Genomic DNA, 19,608 nt, shown 5'->3' on the forward strand with positions numbered 1-19,608 from the left:
AAAAAAAAAAAAAAAAGAAAGAGAGAGAAAGCGAAGGAATCAAGAAATAACTAAAACTTTTTTGAAACTTCACCAAAAGACTACACTCACTGCCCCACTTAATTTCCCGTGGAGGCTTCAGTGTCCAGTATTCTAGCCAGGCAAAGTATCTCCGAGTCTTTACCGTGCATCCATCCTATAAGCTTTTCCTTTTAGCTTTCTTTGCCTTATCTATTTGATTTTCTGGTAACACCCCCTGGCTAACACATACCCCTCCTCACACTCTCCCCTTTCCTCAAAGGTACTGCCTAACCGTCACACTATCAGCCACTTGATAACTTGTGTGCTTAAAGGAACCAAGGAATAGGCTTACCCTGGTACCTGGTTTGAGGTGAAGCTGGACCAGAGTGTCGACATCATAGTTGAAATCTGTAGGAAGGGTGGTGGCTCTCCAATTCTGGTTCTCCAAAGTGGACTTGGTCAGAATAGTAGCAGCCTATTAATTTTTTTTAAAAAGTGTTTTAGGCATATTAACAATGGTCAAAACATCTAATTTTTTTAAAGCAACTTGGGAAGAGTTTGGGCAGCATGAGTCTATCATCAGTCTCACAGTTTTATGTAAAAAAAAGTTATTTTGCTAGCATTATTCTTTTTATTCTAAATTTGATTCTTTCTGCCACTGAGTTTAGGACTATTTCTCAATAGTGCTTCTAGGGAATAAGGAAAAATAAAACCATCTTTGCTCTAAGAGCTAAATTTATAAGGAATTTTTAAAAAGTCACATCTGAAAGGGAAAAAGGAGTGTAAAGAGTAATTTAAGAAAGGACAATCCTAATAAATCCAATACAAACCTTTGTTTTTCTAAAATATACATCAAAGTCAATATCATCTTCAAAGTCAATTTCAAAATCTTTCTTTGTATTCTTCTTTTTGTTTTCTGATTGGGAGGGAGCATCTTCTGTAGAGTGAACACAGATGTCAACACTTCACTTCTATGGCCTAAACTATTTATTCATTTCACAAGATCTGCTGACAGCCTTATCAAGGTTCAAAACCAAAAGGCAGCATTGTGTCTAAGCATCGCAACAGTAGGAATACTCAATCACACACCCTCTTTTCATCCTAAACTTATAATTTGTGTTTTGGCTAAGAAAACACATCAGAAACATATGCTTGGCTGGGTGCAGTGGCTCATGCCCGTAATCCTAACACTTTGGGAGGCCAAGGCAGGTGGACTCCTTGAGGCCAGGAGTCGAAACTAGCCTAGGCAACAAAGCGGGATCCCATCATTACAGAATATTTAAAGATTAACTGAGTATGCTGGCATGACCCTGTAGTCCCAGCTATTCAGAAGACTGAGGTGGGAGGATGCTTAAGCCCAGGCTGCAGAGAGCCATGATTCGCCACTGCACTTCAGCCTGGGTGACAGTGTGAGACCCTGTCTAAAGAAAAACAAAATATAAAATAACAGATGTTTATCCTTTTCTTTCAAAAAGACAATGCAAAACACATGAGGTTGGTACAGGCCTTTGGAGTTCTACAAAATGCAGGCGTGTGCAGCAGCTCCTGTGTGCACTCTAGGGCCCGGTGGTCATGCCCACCCATAGCCACTGAGTGAAGTCATATGGATACTAGGGAGCAGTGTGGGGCTAAGAGCCCAGTTCTCCTAACTCCAGTACTTACTCTTCTCACTTAGAGGCTTCCATTTTTACTGTCCCTTCAACCCAGGCCAGGCAAACTGAACAACCAGCAGGCTGGCTCATCTGTATGCTTCCTCAGCTTATTCAGAGACACAACAGGGCTGTGACTGGCATTTCCTTCCTTGGCTAACTGGTGACTGGCAGTCACCTACACTATTTCTTTTCTTAAAGTTCCACCTAGAATTACATACGTTTGCGTCGAGGCCTAAAGCGCCAGTGATCCGGGCCAGCCCACATTGACATGGTCCGAGGACTGAAATAAGAATATTCTCCAGGTTTCATAGACAGAAGGGGGCACATGGTCCTGATGTCTCCATCCCCAAGGGAAATAATTTCTTCTCTGTAACATACATGAAATCATATTTGTATATGTACAATACATATATTACAATGCTGCCTTTACATATGAAGCAGCACATGTCCACAAATGAGCTGCAGTTCTAAGAGTGAGTCCAATACAAATACTTCGTTATTAATAATCCCTTTTACATCTCAAGTACTTTTGCTTCCCTTAATAACAATATAATTATGTCTATACAAGTTCTCTGGACATTTCAAAGTGCATCATAAAATGCTAGTCTACCTAATTTGAGAGACAAGATGACAAAAGTACAGAGAACTCAACTTTTGTATAAGACTCCACAGCCAGTAAAATGCCAGAGCTGGGAGCTGGACACAATTCCCTTAATCCCAGCCTCAGGGTCTTTCCACACACAGGCTTCTTGCCATACAAGATGACATTCTTTCTTCCCTCATTCTTTCTTCACCATCCTTCCGTAAATGAGGGCTCCGAAAGATACCACTATAGTTCCTACTAAAAGTGAAAAAAATGTTCATCTAATTATCTTGTCCCTCTAACGCTTTGGCTGCCTCCTTATATGTTAGGTCATCCAGCTTTATTCTTTGCCGTGTTTAAGCGGTCAGTCCAGCATGACAGTTTCGGTTTGGGTTTTCACTCTCTACATTTTTAAAAAATAGAGACGGGTCTCACTATGTTGGTCAGGATGGTCTTGAACTCCTAGCCTCAAGCAACCCGTCTGCCTCAGGCTCCCAAAGTGCTAAAATTACAGGTGTGTCAGGATTACACCATGCCCAGCCATTTTTTCACTCTTTCTACAAGTTACAAGCTTTCTCCTAAAGGGCTCCGACAAGTCAGAAAGCATGCTGGTGCTCCTGCACTGCCCTCTGAAGGTAAGGTAACAAAGAAGTTTCAGACAGACTGGCTTTGTATTTGTATTGAGCACACATGTAATTTCTGTTTATATAAGCCATATGGAATAAGCTAAAAAGGCTTTTAAAAGGGGATTTTGTCTTTACAGAATTTTAAAAAACAAAAACAGAAGATTATATTTGTATAGTTATTGTGTAATTAAAACCTAACTAAAAAAACTAAAATATGCTATAAAAAAATCACATGTCTAGTTTGTAACACCTAGTGCTATAACAGAATCTGATGCCTAGTAGCCTGTTATTAAGTAACAAACGCACTGCATTGTGAACTCTAGAGGGAGAAGGAAGACAGTTTCAATAGCATTCCCACTCCATTCTGATGGATATTCTTCTATTAGAAAGAATGGCTCCCACGCCTGATTCTGGGGATGGAGGGGAACAGAGGCACTGCAGGCTTTTTGAACTGTAGTAATTCAATACAAGCATCCTACCAGTCCCAATTTCACCACTCAACAATTAAATAAATCCACCTATAGTCCAAAATAGCCTAACCGCTTTTCAAGGCTGCCCACTTCAAACATCTCCAGTCCCTCCAAGGAAATTCTTTATTTCTTCTATCCCATCCCCATAATATCACAGGGTGCCTCCTTCAATTTAGCCATGGTTCAATTTAGTGTCCTACCACTGGCAAGATAAGGTCTCTTCCCAGCTGGCTTGGCACATCAGGCAGCATGCAGCCAAATGTTTCATTCTCACGTGCGTGGAGTAGGCTATGCTCTGGGCCCTAACCCGATTAAGGCTTTAACCACAACGACTGCAGTATAAAGCACACTGGTACTACAGAAGGGTTGGTCAGAGAATACAGAGAACACTTGGCTCCAAGTGTTCTTGGACTGCTGCTGCTACCTGATGCACAAAGAGAGGGAGCTCACTATTAGACGTCAAGCACTTTTGCAGACAATCCTTACCAATGCATGTGCACAAAGAGCTCCACTTCTTAGGCTGTGCAGTTGTCAATGTGCTGCCATGCAGGGATCAATAACATGAGGCATCTACACAACACTGGTATTTATCACTCAGCACTGCCCCACCTCACCTTCAGCCAGAGGCCCCAGAAGACCTTTCAGTAGAATACAGTTGTTTTCAACCCTGGGTGTAGAACACAATCACCCGGGGATGGTGATGAGATATCTGGCTCTCTGTACCACTGAGATTCTCAAGCGGTGTGGACTGGAACCTGCCATCCAAGGCTCACTATGTGTGGCCAGGACTGGTCAAAGGTGCTGGGTGACAACCAGCTCCACCCCATTAGTTAAACTCTCTGAGCCTCCTAACAAGACCCAATTATAGGGTTGCTACAAGGATAAAATAACTAATTTTAGATATTATGTGAATTATGTGAAATAACACACATAAGGCACCTGGCATAGCATCTTGCACAAATAATAAGGAACTCAGTAAATATCAGATATTGCTATTATCACCTGGTCCCAACCCTTCATTTTATGGATGAGAAAACAAAGACCACAAAGGGTGATAACATTGCCCCACATCTCACAACTATCCACAGCAGAGTCAGGTCTACTCCAGATCAAACACTCACTGAACTCCCAGGAAAGGCCAGCAATGTGGCAAGGGGAGGGGATTTATGGATGGATAAAACCTGAGACTAGAACCGCGGCCTTCTGCCCCTAATGCACTAGGTAGAATAGAGTCTAAGATTTTGTGCTGTTTGGAATAGGGGAGAGGAGTGGAGACACTTGTTCCAAATAACCAGCAGAAACATCTTCCAGAAACCAAATGAAATCATGGAAGCCCTTTGTTACTGTCAGTCCCTCAGAAGTCTATTTCCTCACTATTTAAGGAAAGTGATAGCTTTTCTCTGATATTTGAAAATGACATTTTTATAAGAGTTCATCCCATCAATCTATCATTTCCCCATTCTTAGACAGGATGAGAATGGGGCAAAATCGCAGCCATGTGAATAGTACAATTCTGGAGAGCAGGGTGCTACTGGGCCTGGATGGGCAGTGGCACCCTGAGAAGCCACATGCTCAGCCCCCTCAGATTCCTACTGATAATTAAAAGACATTATCAGTTTAATTGTTTATAACAAGGGCAGACAAAAGAGCTTAGGAAAGATATTCAAGCAGGGCTCTTCAACAGATTTTTGTTATGAAAGGAAATTACACTAAGCAACTTCTGTTTTATTCAAATGAAGCCAGCTTGGCTGTCCCCAATCCCAGGCCTGCAAAGCTCTGTTATAGACATAGGAGTTAACAGAGGGACTGTTCACTCTCATCTCATGGAATCTCCTGCCCCCAGGCCCATTCAAGACCTTTACAAGACCATGATACTAAAGGGTTGTGGGACCCTGCTTCCAAATCATATTTAGAATTAAAACAATAATCTATTAAGTACATAAAGGCTGACCAAATTCTGGTTATTTTTATGATGTCTACTAGGGTAATCAAAAATTTAAATTATTAAACCAATTCTCCTTTTCCTCCTCCAAATATGCTCAATTTTATTGGTTGGTTTTGTTTTCCCTGCCTTGCTCATCCCCAATCTACCCATCTGGTAACCCAACACTGCCTAACCCCCACTTGCTTACCCTTCAGGTGGCATAGTGGTGGCTTGGAGTCACCAACAACCACACTATAAGCACTGTGTACAAAGGGAGCATGCTCTGTGCTACCAAAATGCCTGTGGTAACTGATGTAGCTACTAGATCCCAGGTGCTTTGTTCCAAACACTTTACATTGTTCTAATCTGTACAAACTCCTGCAATGTCAGTTTTATAACCAAAGTGGCTAAGCTGACATTCAAAGCCAGGTGTGATTTCTCTGAGTCAGAAAGGCTCAGCTGACGTGTAAGACACAGCACACCAGCCCAGCCAATCAGATATCAAATTCAATCGCGCCAGCAGGCAAAGATGAAGCTGGGCGAGTGTACTGACGCTGCAGTGGAAATCTGCAGAAGGGGGCAGCTCTTCTGGGAGCCCAAGTGTAGCTACTGCACAGCACGCACCTGGCCTCCCCATCTGCTGGTACCTCATTACAACATCCTAAGGAGATTCCCCAACTCAGGGGTGGAGGTGTAGAACGGGAGGGATGCCAAAATCTGTCAAGCCAATATGTCAAGTATAGGGGATTGATAATAGGGGAAATCAGTTTCCAGCAGGAAATGTTAGGAATTGACAGAGGCCAGGCATGGTGGCTCAAACCTGTAATCCTGGCACTTTGGGAGGCCAAAGCAGGAGGATCGCTTCAGCCCAAGAGTTCAAGATCAGCCTGGGCAACGCAGTGAGATGCCCATCTCTATTTAAAAAAGGAAAAAAAAGAAAGACTTTTTTTTTTTTAATTAGAAAAAAAAGAAAAAAGAACCAATGGAAAACTCCTATGGAAACACTTTCTGTGACTCTGAGAGCCTTACTGGCAGCTCTGAACCTGGCAGGGTTCCTTCCAGCTCCTGAACTCTTCATGATCCCCAACTGCAGTGTGGTCAAGTTCATCATTGGCATCAAAGTCATCCTCCAGGGACCCATCAGGGAAGTCTCCGCAGTCACTCTCCTCAACCTCGGCGTTGATATCAAATACCTGGTCATTCTTCTTAAACTTGTCTACCAGGGCTGACACAGACTGGAGGGACAAAAGAGGGTTCTCTAATTCTCATTCTTATAACCACTTCAATTCACCACTGGAGGGATGGCCTTCTCACCCTTAAATTTCAGCATCCAGCCTCCTTTCCCTGAGCCACCCTTCCCCATACCCTGCCTGCCTGGGCCAGGATTCTCACAATAGTACCGTGAGGAGGAAGTTTATATTGTGCAGCACAGGATGAAGCTGCATTGTTGTCAGGCACATTTTGTAAAACACGAAACAGGAATCTGTATCCATTAACTACATGTTTATAGAAAACAGTTTTCCATAGAGACCATTTACTTTGGAAATTGTAGTAAGTAGGCTAAAGGGGGCCATGCTAAAAATACACAAAGGAAAGCTCTACACATGACAATTTCTCAGGAAACTCTGTGCCAAGGGACTCAATCCCAAACAGCAGGAAATTCCTCAAGCTTGACAGCCACCTAAGAGATTTGAGGCCACTGGGATAACCATGTTCAAAAGTAAATCTAATTATAAATGTTCACCCATTAATGCCAGGGCCGCTTTACACTAGGGAAGCAGGAGAGGAGGGAGAAGCTGATCCTGGAACTCACTTACCTCTAGAATAGTCCTGCTGGGGTTCACAACCCTACCCCTCCTCCCTCAGGGTTTTTGTCCCTACAAAAGTGCCAAAGGAAATATTTTCTGTACTCCTGGCTAAATAAAGATGATGCCACAGTTTTGGTTCCCATTGGGCAGGACCCAATCTTGAGCCAACTGACTGAAACCATGAGCTACTAAAAGTTGACCACACCTCATTATGTGTTTCACTGTCCCATTTAGTAAACTGGAACCCGGCCAGGGAAGGGCAGATCTGGCGATCTTCTGCACACTGCTGCAAGGGCGCTGGAGAGGACAGCAAGATCACAAAGAGAGATTAGAAGTCAAGTGCATTCCTCACTTCCTTCAGAATGACACCAAGTGGCACAAGAGATGAGAAGCACAGTCACCTCATTGTTCTCCAGCAAAGGCTCAAGTATCATCAGTGGCTGGCTGGCTGCCAGTCTCTGTGTCCCTGACACTCCTGGGAGTGAGTGGATACATAAGCCATACGTATGCTGGAGTGAGGCTATGCACTGTCTTTGCAAAAATTTTAGTAAAATACCAGAGGAGAAACCTAAAGCACAGACTTTTGATTCTGAAATGAACTCTGTGACCTGTTATAGCTGGGAAATCCAATGTTTCATCTTAAAACTACATTAAGTGCATAGGCCATCATGTAACAGTACTTTAACTTATTTTTAGTCCCAAACTAAACTAACTAGAGAAGACTTACCTCAGAGAATTAGAGCCCCAGATGAGAACACAAATTTGGAAAATAGATTGTTAGCATAAAAGTTATAGTAAGCAAAATTGAGGCAAGAATAGAAAGAACAAGAATGGGAGCTGTAACAACTACACAGCCTGGAAGAGGAGTATCAATTTCATTCAATGTGTAAAAATGACCACACTTGAGATGAAGCTGGGCAAGAGTATGGACACTGTAGTGGAAATCTGCAGAAGGGGGCAGCTTTTCTGGGAGCCCAAGTGTAGCTACTGCACTGCAAGCACCTGGCCTTCCCACCCGCTGGCACCTCCTTACAAAGTCCTGAGGAGATTCCCCAGCTCAGGGGTAGAGGTGTAGAATGGGAGGGACACTAAAATGGGGACTGATAATAGGAGAGATCAGTTCTTAGACTGCCACAGAGAAGTCTCAAAACAATTCACAATGCCCTCTTCTCCTCAGAGCCACCAATGGGGAGCAATAAGGACAAAGCCTCCCTAACTGGGCAAAGGTCTCTCTAAGTCCCCTTGCCAAGTACAAACTCGGACACTCCAGGAGGAATCCCGGGCTCCAAAATGTGACTTTGAGAGCTGGCTGCAAACAGTGGGCACCTAAGGTATGGTGACCTAAGGTATTGAGACCAAGAGGCAATGGTTTACTGTTTTAGACTCCATGCTGCAGAGAAGACAAAAGTGAGTGGGTTGCTAAGCAGTCCCAAAAGGATATCAAATTTGGCATCCCCAGGAAACTTCTGGGTAATTTAAACAACATAAGGGCATGATGAGCTTATTGTGGTTATGTAAAAAATTCCCCAATGACCGAAATGCTCTGGTGAAAGGCATCATTTGTACTTACCTTTTAAATCTGTCATCTCTACCCAACCTAACTCTGGTAACTCGAGAGGTTCTCCAGTGGAGAGAGTCTGGACATCAGAGGGAAAGAGCAGCTCGCTTCTATAGTCCTGGCAGTGTAGAGTGGACAGAAAAACCCCTGTTGTGCTGCACTCATCAAATGAGGCTGCTGTCTTCTGAAACATGGGATCAATCTGAACACAGAAAGAGAGAAGAAAAGGAAGATTTATGATATGTGGCCAAGAGAAATATAAACTCATATGCATTTGGCCCTGCTCAGTAGCAGGTGTATACACTGGAATGAAATATCTCTGCACATGGTCAAAAGTGGTTTTTTTTTTTTTTTTTTAGACGGAGTCTTGCTCTGTCACCTAGGCTGGAGTGCAGTGGCACGATCTTAGCTCACTGCAACCTCTGCCTCCCAGGCTCAAGTGATTCTTGGGCCTCAGCCTCCTGAGTAGCTGGGATTATAGGTATGTGCCACTACACCTGGCTAACTTTTGTATTTTTAGTAGAGATGAGGTTTCACCATGCTGGCTAGGCTGGTCTCGAACTCCTGACTCAAGTGATCCACCCACTTCGGCGTCCCAAAGTATTGGGACTACAGGTGTGAGCCACCGTACCCAACAAAAGTGGCTTTCTGATTGATCAGGTAAAATCCCAGTTCAAAAGGTTATAGTCAAATGAATAAACATATACTGTTCCAGAAGACAGTATGTAGTAGCAAGTGTACACTGTGTCAAATGGCTTTTTTATAATACACCTGGACATGTATCCTTGCTGTTGGTCTTCTTTTATTAAGTCACTAACAAATTCTGTTGGCTTAAAAAGCCTGTGTGATAGAGCTAATCACAAGGCTCTATTGTTTTTCTGAACAGAAATACCTTCTGAGGTTTGGAAGAACATACCCAAGTTATCCAGGCAAAGGATAGACACAGTCAGTAGGGCTAGCTGGCTGGGCAAAACCTGAGAGAGGTTGTAAGCAGGTCCCTAAAGCTGGGTTAGGAGGAGTGGCATGGCCATGTGACACCAAGCCCAAAGGCAAAGGAAGGCACTGGGCATACAGGGACAGGGCAAGCCACAAAAATGTGTAGCAAGAGGACAGAAGCCCCCGAGACTCTGCAGGTGACCTTGAGACAGGACATGCGGTTGGGTATTGGGTTCACAGGTCTTCCCAATGTCTCAGAACATGGCTACTAGGGAGAGAGTGGGGCTTGGATAGAACAACACAGATATGGCTCCCTGGCTCTTCCCTGGCCCCCTTAGCTCAGGATCCAAGCTCATCAGAACTCAGGTTCAAATCCTGCCATCTCATAAGCCCGTCACATCATTGTTTGTCCCAGAGCAGCACATGCATCATCTCCACATTCTCCTGTCTCCTTAGCCCTCAGGTAGCCAAACGGCCAGGTTGGTTTCCTCCCAGTGCATCTTTCCATCCCCAGGGCCAGCAATATGATCCTTATCTCTGGCTTCTCACAATTCCCATTCTAAAAATACCAGTGCTGTTACTCCTATTTCCTTTTCAAATGCTATCCAGAGTAATGGTTTCCCACCTGGAGCCTTGTATCCCTATAAGTCTTGGGTAGGTAGTTAATGGAATTATACTCAGCCCTTCAGAGCCAACATGGAAACTACATTGACCCACATTAAAGCTGAAAACACTATGATAATGTTCCTCACTTGTGTGTAGAATTATACCATGTGTGAGAACAGTGGGATTTATATCCCTAAGCAATTCAATGGGATAATGAATTATGGCTGACTATGTAGTTTGAGTAGTTGAAACCTTCTGAAACAAGGGTCCATAGTAAGCAAGGACCATAATAAAAGGCCTTGGAATGCACTAAATTATAAAGTTCAAGGTGTCTTTAGGTGATTTCTAATAAGTAAATCCTTGGCTCTAGCCAAATTTGTACACTCTCCAGCTTCCTAAACAGAATCTTCCTGTGCTGTGGTTTTTGCTTATACCTCTGCTTAGAACCACCTCCCTGGTGATCCCTACCTGACAGACATCTAGTCTTCCTTCAAGGCTCAGTACAAGTCTTGCCTGTTCCATAAACTCAGAGCCCTACCAACTCTGGTTTCCTATAGTATGCACCTTGACTTTCCTTGCATTCATCATCTCTTGGTATAAAGAACTGAAGCATAATCATGTTTGAATCCCCTATGATGGCAACTGTTTTGCACACACTAAAGAGCTATATCCAAAAGAGATCAGTTCATATATTAAAAAGTACTCCCAACTGGTCTAGATACATCTGCACATTTGGTTTCTGATCTCCAAGAAAATTAGAGTTTACACCTTTAATCCCAGCATTTTGGGAGGCCGAGGTAGGTAGATCACTTGAGGTCAGGAGCTCAAGGCCACTATGGCCAACATGGCAAAAACCCACCTCTACTAAAAATACAAAAATTAGCCAGGCGTGGTGGTATATGTCTATAATCCCAGCTACTTCGGTGGCTGAAGCAAGAGAATAGCTTGAACCCAGGAGGTGGAGGTTGCAGTGCACTGAGATTGCACCATTGCACTCCAGCCTGGGTGACAGAGTAAGACTCCATCTTAAAAAGAAAAGAAAATGAGAGTTTAATAAACAGTTGAAGCTTTAAATTCTGTTTATGACAATCCATTCCCCTTTTTTATCTTCCATACTCTTAGTGAGTACAAGTTTACAGCAGCTTACAGAGAAAAAAAAAAAAAAAAGCTTTCTAGGATTGGAATATTTGGCATTTCTTCATGACAGTATTCATTTCACTTGGCATAAACATACCACAGCTTGTCAATATCAGGCTTAGAGGAAGCAGCCCTGCTTGCTGCTCTCTCTTTTTCTCTTTATAACCATGGGAAAGGTTAATGCAGGCCTGAGAAACAGTCCATTTTCCTCAGGCTCCCAGAATTGAGTCTACCTGGTAAGAAAGACGATGACTGGAAAACATCCTGTACTTAATGATCCCTGGTCGATTTGAACATTTCACTACAGAACCAAAAGCAAGAATGGCAGTAAGGGCCGGGAGCACTGGCTCATGCCTGTAATCCTAGCACTTTGGGAGGCTGAGGTGGGCAGATCACTTAAGATCAGGAGTCCAAGACTAGCCTGGTCAACATGGTAAAACCCCATTTCTACTAAAAATACAAAAAAAAAAAAACAAACAGCTGGGCATGGTGGCATGCAGCTGCAGTCCCAGCTACACAGGAGGCTGAGGCATGAGAATCATTTGAACTGGGGAGGTGGAAGTTACAGTGAGCCAATTTCGTGCCACTGTACTCTAGCCTGGGCCACAGACCAAGACTCTGTCTCAAAAAAAAAAAAAAAAAAAGAATAACAGTAAGACAAATTCTAGATTAGGAGAATTGGGGCAGGGAAGAGAAGGTAGAAAGGGCTTTCTGGATCCCTATGACTAATAAATAATGCCACTTCGGATGTGTGTAGCATATCACCATGTTTAAAGACTTTGACAGATTCACTAATATAAAACCCAGATGTGGGTGGGGTCAGCATTCTCTTGTTTTTACAGTATACACAGTGAGAGTCACACCTCACCTCTTCCCAGGTCACACAGCTAAGGTGGAGGAACTTGGATCTGAACTTTACATCATCTGCCTCCACACCTGGCATCACCCACAGTCAAAGCTGACACACAACATAAGGAAAAAATACAACTCTCTCTCCCCACAAGAGTCTGCCACTCTCACCTCTCCCCTCCCTTTCAGGCCGCATTCTCAGTGACTCTCCTTCCTCTGGCCCCTCCCTGCCCGTGAACAGCAATCCCCTGCTCACCTCACCACTCAGAATAAGCCTGGCAAGGCCCCACCTCCCTAGCCCCTGCATGCTCAGTCTTACCACTACTGACTGCTATAAGAACACTGGCATTCATCTCACTGTTGCCCTTTATCTGGCTTATTTATTAATCACACAAAAAGACCCAAGACACCCACAATTCTACATTTCTTGGACTCAGATCTACAGACCTCTGATGCTACCTCCCACCCCACCACAGCCCCAAAAACTGATATTTCCCCAGGGCTCTCTAGACTCAGTCATTAGCAAAATTCTATTGCCCACTTTGTTCCTGAGGATTCTCCCCACCTACTTGCCCTAATTTATGTATTCTCAAATGTTCTCATTTTACTCAACAGTTGAAAATTGTTTCCTAGAGGCAAGGTGGAAAAAAATATTAGATGTTACAATAATGTTTGCTTATCCTAACCTCCACCCTAACTGACAGAATCTTATTCCTTAGTATTTCATTTTAAGGGGAAGAAGTAGGCACAAAATGTCTAAAAGGATCTGAAGGGTCAAAAGTGATTTAAAAAAAAAAAAAAAGCCTGAGGGGCACTGCTCCAATTGAGACATGGTACCTGCCTGAGGACTAACTTCCCCTGTGGGCCTCTGCAGTGGCTGCTTTCTCTTCACTGCACTCCAACGCATGGCCTACAGGTGGGCCAGATGATTATAGCAACAAACTATTCCCTCCCAATTGCTAATGCCCCCAGCTCTAAGTACAAAATCAGCCTTTGCCACTGTCTCCACATCTGTGTTGTAGTCATCATCCAATCCCCAGGTCACAACCTGCCCCTCTTCTCGGAAGATCTTAGTATTAGTTCATGGCTCATTACTAGTCTCCAAACTTATTCCTGGTGTAGCTCTTATTGATTTCAATCTCCATATGTTGATCCATCCAGTATACTGTCTCTTGGCTGATAACCTCTTCTTCATCCTAAGAAGCCCAGGACTCTGAGACAGCCTAGTAAGACCCCCACCCCGCCTCCACCATTTGCTCCCTTGCCTGTTGTCTGAGTTGAGTCATTAACCGTGACTGCAACCTCTCCATATGCTCAATTCTAAGAGCCCCTCTCTGACAACCACCTCCATTTCCAGCTCACACCTTCTTGACCCCAACACCAAGAAGTCTTTGACCCCACCAAGCCTATAATCTACTGATTATATTACTTTCCACTGTTCCTCAGTCCCCTCTCTTCCCAGGCAAAATTCCCTAAGCAGTGATTGCAATCATGCCTTCACATATGCTCTTACCTCCAGTGCCCCTTTCCAGCTGTGTCCATTCACTCAGCTCAACAGGATCCCATATTAAACCCAACTCTCTGCCTACTCCATGAATGTACCCACACAGCTAATCACGGCTGGAGAAAGACACAAAATCATGCTGACTGACCTCATTTTAAATCCATCTGCCACCACCTTCAAGTAGACCCTAAGTTTTCTGACAGTAACACCATATGTCCCCAGTCCATTTATTCACCCATCTCCTAGAGAACTCTTTCCTACCCTTTCCTCTCCTCACACCCCAGTGCCTTCCTCCCCAGTCCTCACTGTCAGCTGATGACCTGGTTTCCTGTTTTAAGACAGTTCCAGAAGGCTCCCCCATGGGTGCATCCAAACCCCACTCCTGTCAGCTGAGCCCCACCTGTGCTGTCCATTCCCTTCCCTTCTCACTGGCTCAAGGACATCACCCTGGCAATTCTTCTTTCTGCTGCATCATCAATAATCCCTTCTCCACTAGACTGCTGCCATCAACAAAACATGCTGTCATTTCTCTCATTCTCTTGGCCTTCCCTTCCCTTCCATTTGCTCTCCCAGTACTGTGCTCCAAATTATAGCAAAACTCTTCAAAACAACTGCCTATATTCAGTGTTTTCAGTCCTTTCCTCCCATTTATCATAAAAAATTTTACATCCAGAAGAATGTTGAAATAGTAATATGAATCTCTGTAAAACTTCTATTTAGATTCCCCAATAGGTAGCATTTTGCGCATTTGTTTTCACTCTTTCCCTCTCTCTCTCTCTCTCTCTCTCTCTCTCTCTATATATATATATATATATATATATATCCCCACCCCACAGCCTTTTGACAGTAATCTTCATGACTCTTCACCATGTGCCAGTTACTAAGGTACTGCCTCTCAGCTCTAAGCCTACCCTCTCTCCCTGGCTATGATGCAGGATCTGGGACATTCAGCTTTGCCAGCACTCCCTGTTAGGCTCTACCAAGAGGGGCACTAGAGGGAGACTGCAGGCTCCAAGGGCACTTGCTCCTTTCTGCAGGCTGCATGTTAGGAGAGCATAACCCAGCAGTGTTCTAACCTGGCTGCAGCAGGGCCCACCTGTAGTAGCAGCTGAACCCCACTTGCAGATTTTGGCACTCACAGAACCAACCAGCCTTATTGAGACACCAGCACCAGCCAGCATGCCCCTATCCAGGGTCTGGGTCCATGCCTCAGAATTTTCTTATAGTTATTCTCCCATAGGAGTGCAAAGATAGTATGTATTAAGATGTTCACTGAAACAATGTTTTTAATAGCAGAATTTAAAAATAAAGTTGTAGTAACCTCTGTTTGCTTTAAATTAACTGTGCTAAGTATAAATGAGGGCTCCAGTACCATTTGTTTAAGCAAATTCCTTAGGATTTGCTAGACAGATAACTTAAAGCTAGGATTCTGGAGCTAGACCACTTAGCTTCAACTCTTCCTCACTCACCAGATATGTCATTTTGGGCAAGTCATTGTGCCTCAGTTATCTCTTCCTAAAATGATACAAGAACATTGTGAGGATTAAATGAGTTAACATAGGTTACAGGTTTAATGAAACATATGGTGGTCACTATGCATACATTAAATGTTAGCTAATGAAACCACTGCTAAATTTACTAGAAAAATTAACTTTTTATCAATTAGATTTCTCAGCAATTTGCAGTCTCTTCCTTCCCAATCATTCTGAAACACTGAGGGACTGCTTTTAGTCTTTGCTATCAAGCTAAAGGATGATAATGCAGAGATATCAGTTGAGTGTTTTACTCCCTTGAGGCTTAAACAGGCACATACCAACAAGGCAGCCTTAGCCCTGCCAAGTCTCAGCCCCTAAGGTTCTGAATTAGTCAGAAACCACACTGCGCACCCAGTTCCTCACCTCACACTTCCGATCTGCTTCGGACAAATTGAGGTTGTTTATGTTCTGCTCAATGGTTCTGTGTAAGTGCTTCTTCTTTGGCTTTGGAGCCTTTTTGGTTGTTCCCATTTCAGTAGCACTTCCATCTGAAAGGAGAAATACAACTGCGTACTGCAAGGGCTGCTTTAACGCATGTGATAAACTTACTAACTCAAGTTCTTCAAAACCCAAAAGAATGGTCGTAATTTAAACACGTGAGACTGGGTGTGGCGGCTCATGCCTGTAATCCAAGCACTTTGGGAGGCTGAAGCAGATGGATCGCTTGGGGTCAGGAGTTCAAGACCAGCCTGCCCAACATGACAAAACCCTGTCTCTACAAAACAGTACAAAAATTAGCCAGGCATGGAGACGCACACCTGTAGTCCCAGCTACCTGGGGTGCTGAGGCAGGCAGATCGCTTGAACTTGGGAGCCAGAGGCTACCATGAGCCAAGATCACAACACTGCATGCCAGCCTAGGTGACAAAGTGAGCCCTGTCTCAAAAAAAAAACAAAAAACATGTTCTCTCAAAGCATCAGGCATATTTAATCTGCAACTTATAGAGAAACCAAACTATTAGATTTGGCTTCTTAAGCAAGTCAGTTTCCAAAGACCCCCACCCCAGATCACAAGCTCCTTAGTTGGTGATGTTTACTCAACCTGGTCTAAATAAAATATAAATGCTTTTATAAGGCCCTTCTCTTTTTCAAGGAAACATAACTCTAGTGTTTGAGTATCCTCTCATGTAAGACCATATATAGTTCTAAAAATGTCCTGCTTCAATAAAATGAGATCATTAACTTCTTGTAACCACCTTCTACTATTACTCAAATAACTACCTGGTATGCCCTAAAAAAAACCAGGTAAATCCAAATCCCTATCTACCTACCTGCAACATGGCCTTCCACTTCTTCCAAAGATGGTGCATCTTTGCCCAGCCCCCCAAGGACTCTGTATACATCGGCATGGACAGCATCCACACGCACGGCATATATCTTGGTGCTGGCATCCAGAGTACCCGCAGCCACCTAGTCAAACAATCAGAGCTGCGCTCACAAAGATGCACAAAGAAGAACTTCTGAACACGTAAAACACAGAGAGTTTCACAAAATACTTACTTGCCCCAAGTAAATGACAATGACAAAGATTACTCTATGACTGATAGGGAATAAACAGAATATATATTCTATTTCATCAGTTTAGGAAAAGAAAGTAAATAAACATAATGTCTAAATGAGAAGGCTCTCATGTATTTGCAGAATTCAGTTGTGTTATGTTAAGTAGTAGAAATCATCATCATTTAATTCAGAAGAGAAAGTGGACATCCTTCTTACTTTAAAGTTGGTTGGTTCGGTGTCTTTCTGTTTAAGAATCTCTGACATAAAATCAATCAAATGCAAACCAAAAGCATTCTTGGTAGTGATTTTCTGAAAACAGAAAATTGCAGAAAGGTTTGTTATTTATAGCCTAGGTTCATGCAAATACTACTACTATGAACAGAGGAAGCTAAATATTTATAAAGGAATACCCACATCTTATCACTATTATCTCTTCCCAAAAACACTTGTCAAGAGCCAAATCCTCATAGGCATGTCCTCATTTTCAAGGCTAGGGAAATTCCTGAACGCTCACTGCGTACAAGCCCTGCTCTTAGCACTGCACACAAAGGGACTCAGTCACTCTCCAAATAACTTCATGAGGCAGGCGCTATCCTCATTCTCCAGAGAAGGACCCAGAAACAAAACTGGTTGGGTGGCTCACACACAGCTTACAAGCATGTAGCCTCCCACTCAGGCTAGCTCCAGAACTCTACTATTAACTCATGCATCATGCTGCCTCCCAGATACACGGCAGATAGCAGGCAGCCTCTCAGGAGGAGCACCAAGGGTCCAGAGGAAACAGTAAAACCACCAGCACTACTGGAAATCACAAGCACTAAGATGACTCACCGGAGAATTATCATCATTGATCATACATTCTCTACATAAACAAGATAGCTGGATTTCCCCTGTTATCAAGGGATCACCTCTTCAATAATAAACCAGCAGATACTCACATTTTCTGTGGATAGTTTGATACAGGTGGAGTAATGTTCTGTAATCTGCGTGTTTGTAAACTTAGGCATAGTAGCTGAAACATCAATACTCCTAAATGGAAAACAAAAACAACTCTGGCAAGAATCCATGATAGCTTAAATTTCCAAAACCTAGACCCATGAAGTTTCGTGGAGATACCTGGACCCACACAGCCCACATCAAGGCAGCTGCCTCAAGGAGAGCCAGCCCTGAAGCCTCTCACCTGCTGGACGGGGAGGCCAACAAGCAAGGTGAGTCAGTGCTGAACTGCAGATCAAAGACCCTCGAGCGCCTCCGCTGTAGCCGCTCCTTCTCATCATCATTCTGAGGAAAGTCTTCAAGGACTGGTGTTCCAGGAATGTTGAGAGGGGCCTTCCTGGGCAGGGTCATCGGGAACACCCGCTCTGAAGGGGAGCAGGCACTGTGTGGCTGTTCTCGGGTCTCTGAAGAAGAGTTATTGATTGTGGCTAGCGGTGCTGGAACAAAACACTTGCTCAAGAAACCTTCAAGAGAATATTTCTTATATCCAAAGAAGACTTGAGACTGTCACAGGGGTGGATGTTCACCACACACTCCCCACTAAGATCTTCTGCAACTCTAATACTTAATGACTAGAACCTCTAGAGTTTGTGTTTCTCGGAGGAGGGAGGCCATAAGTTTCTGATGCTTCCCTGCTAATCTCAGACAAATATCCACTCTGCAGCTGTTGTGAATATAAGTACTGCACAGATATAAAGATGGATAATATAACGTTGCTGCCTCTGATAAGCTCATAAACTAACTGGACAACAGATGCATATAACCCATAATGCCAGGTAAGGGAGAGACAGATGCTGAGACAAGGGTGATATATGGGATACAGAGTCAGACAGGCTGGGCTCTAATCCCAGCTCCTCCCTATCTTGGCAGGCAGACAGAGAAAAAACAACATAGACATATAAAACAAATAGAATGCTCCAGAGAATCATCCAGATTACTTGCTAACTGCAAAGGGAAAAATGTCTTTTACAATAAAAACTCTACCAGTCACGGTATTAACCAGTCAAATATAGCCTCACTAAAAATCAATCTGAAACTCATCTCCTCATGTGACACAACATGAAATTCATAGCATCATCCAGGAAATATTTTGACCAAACATGTTTAACCTAAATTTAACCAAAGAACTTTAGATCTTTAACTTCCGGTTCATAAGAAAAACAAGGGGTTGAGGAACAAGTTAAATGATATCACAAGGAAACACTCAAACAAATCTAGAACGCAGGGCAGTTTTCAAGAAAACTGGCTTAAAAAAAAGAGAAGAAAACAAAACTGGCTTAATCTCTTAATTTAAAAGATAACAAAAAAAAAAAAAAAAAGGCTGGACATGGTAGCTCATGCCTGTAATCCCAGCCCTTTGGGTGGCAGAGGTGAGAGGATCAGTTGAGGCCAGGAGCTCAGAAACGGCCTGGGCTGCTGGGCATGGTGGCTCATGCCTGTAATCCCAGCACTTTGGGAGGCTGAGGCGGGCCAATCACCTGAGGTCAGGAGTTTGAGACCAGCCTGGACAACATGGTGAAACCCCATCTCTTCTAAAAATACAAAAATTAGCTGGGTATGATGGCAGGCGCCAGTAATCCCAGCCGAGGCGAGATAATTGCCTGAACCCAGGAGGTGAAGGTTGCAGTGAGCCAAGATTGCACCACTGCACTCTAGCCTGGGCAACAAGTGGAAAACTCCATCTCAAAAAAAAAAAAAAAAGAAAAAAGGTCGGGGTTGGGGGTTGAGAGGTTCCAGTTAATTGTGACTGATTCTAAATTGGGAGGGTTAATAAATGGTAATTATCCTCCCATGGGAGCAAACCAAGACCACTAGGAATGGGGGTCATGGAGACAGAACCCTGTTTCCCTCCTACCCACCTGGAGGCTCCAAGAATTTCCACTGCAGAGGTGTCAGAGACAGACCCGGGGCAGACCAGGGCCCAT

At 43.6% G+C, this 19,608-nt stretch overlaps 1 protein-coding gene across 3 annotated transcripts in view; it reads right to left on the bottom strand.

The window, feature by feature from the left end:
- The window catches only part of NCAPH (non-SMC condensin I complex subunit H), a 39,955-nt gene that overhangs the window by 13,574 nt on the left and 6,773 nt on the right, over positions 1-19,608 (bottom strand). For 2 of the 3 annotated variants that reach the window (XM_017524124.2, XM_017524126.2), the window contains exons 2-12: positions 17,868-18,120; positions 17,626-17,716; positions 16,904-16,996; positions 16,459-16,597; positions 15,552-15,676; positions 8,634-8,823; positions 7,269-7,360; positions 6,285-6,490; positions 1,871-2,019; positions 831-937; positions 353-475 (exon numbers count right to left, since the gene is read on the bottom strand). In XM_017524124.2, coding sequence (XP_017379613.1) covers positions 353-475; positions 831-937; positions 1,871-2,019; positions 6,285-6,490; positions 7,269-7,360; positions 8,634-8,823; positions 15,552-15,676; positions 16,459-16,597; positions 16,904-16,996; positions 17,626-17,716; positions 17,868-18,120 — 1,568 coding nt within the window. The remainder of the gene's footprint in view (positions 1-352; positions 476-830; positions 938-1,870; positions 2,020-6,284; positions 6,491-7,268; positions 7,361-8,633; positions 8,824-15,551; positions 15,677-16,458; positions 16,598-16,903; positions 16,997-17,625; positions 17,717-17,867; positions 18,121-19,608) is intronic. The other variant, XM_017524125.2, reaches the window with a different exon arrangement.

The sequence above is a fragment of the Cebus imitator genome, unplaced genomic scaffold (genome assembly GCF_001604975.1).
Source record: "Cebus imitator isolate Cc_AM_T3 unplaced genomic scaffold, Cebus_imitator-1.0 Scaffold31, whole genome shotgun sequence".
Taxonomy (NCBI): Eukaryota; Metazoa; Chordata; class Mammalia; order Primates; family Cebidae; genus Cebus; species Cebus imitator.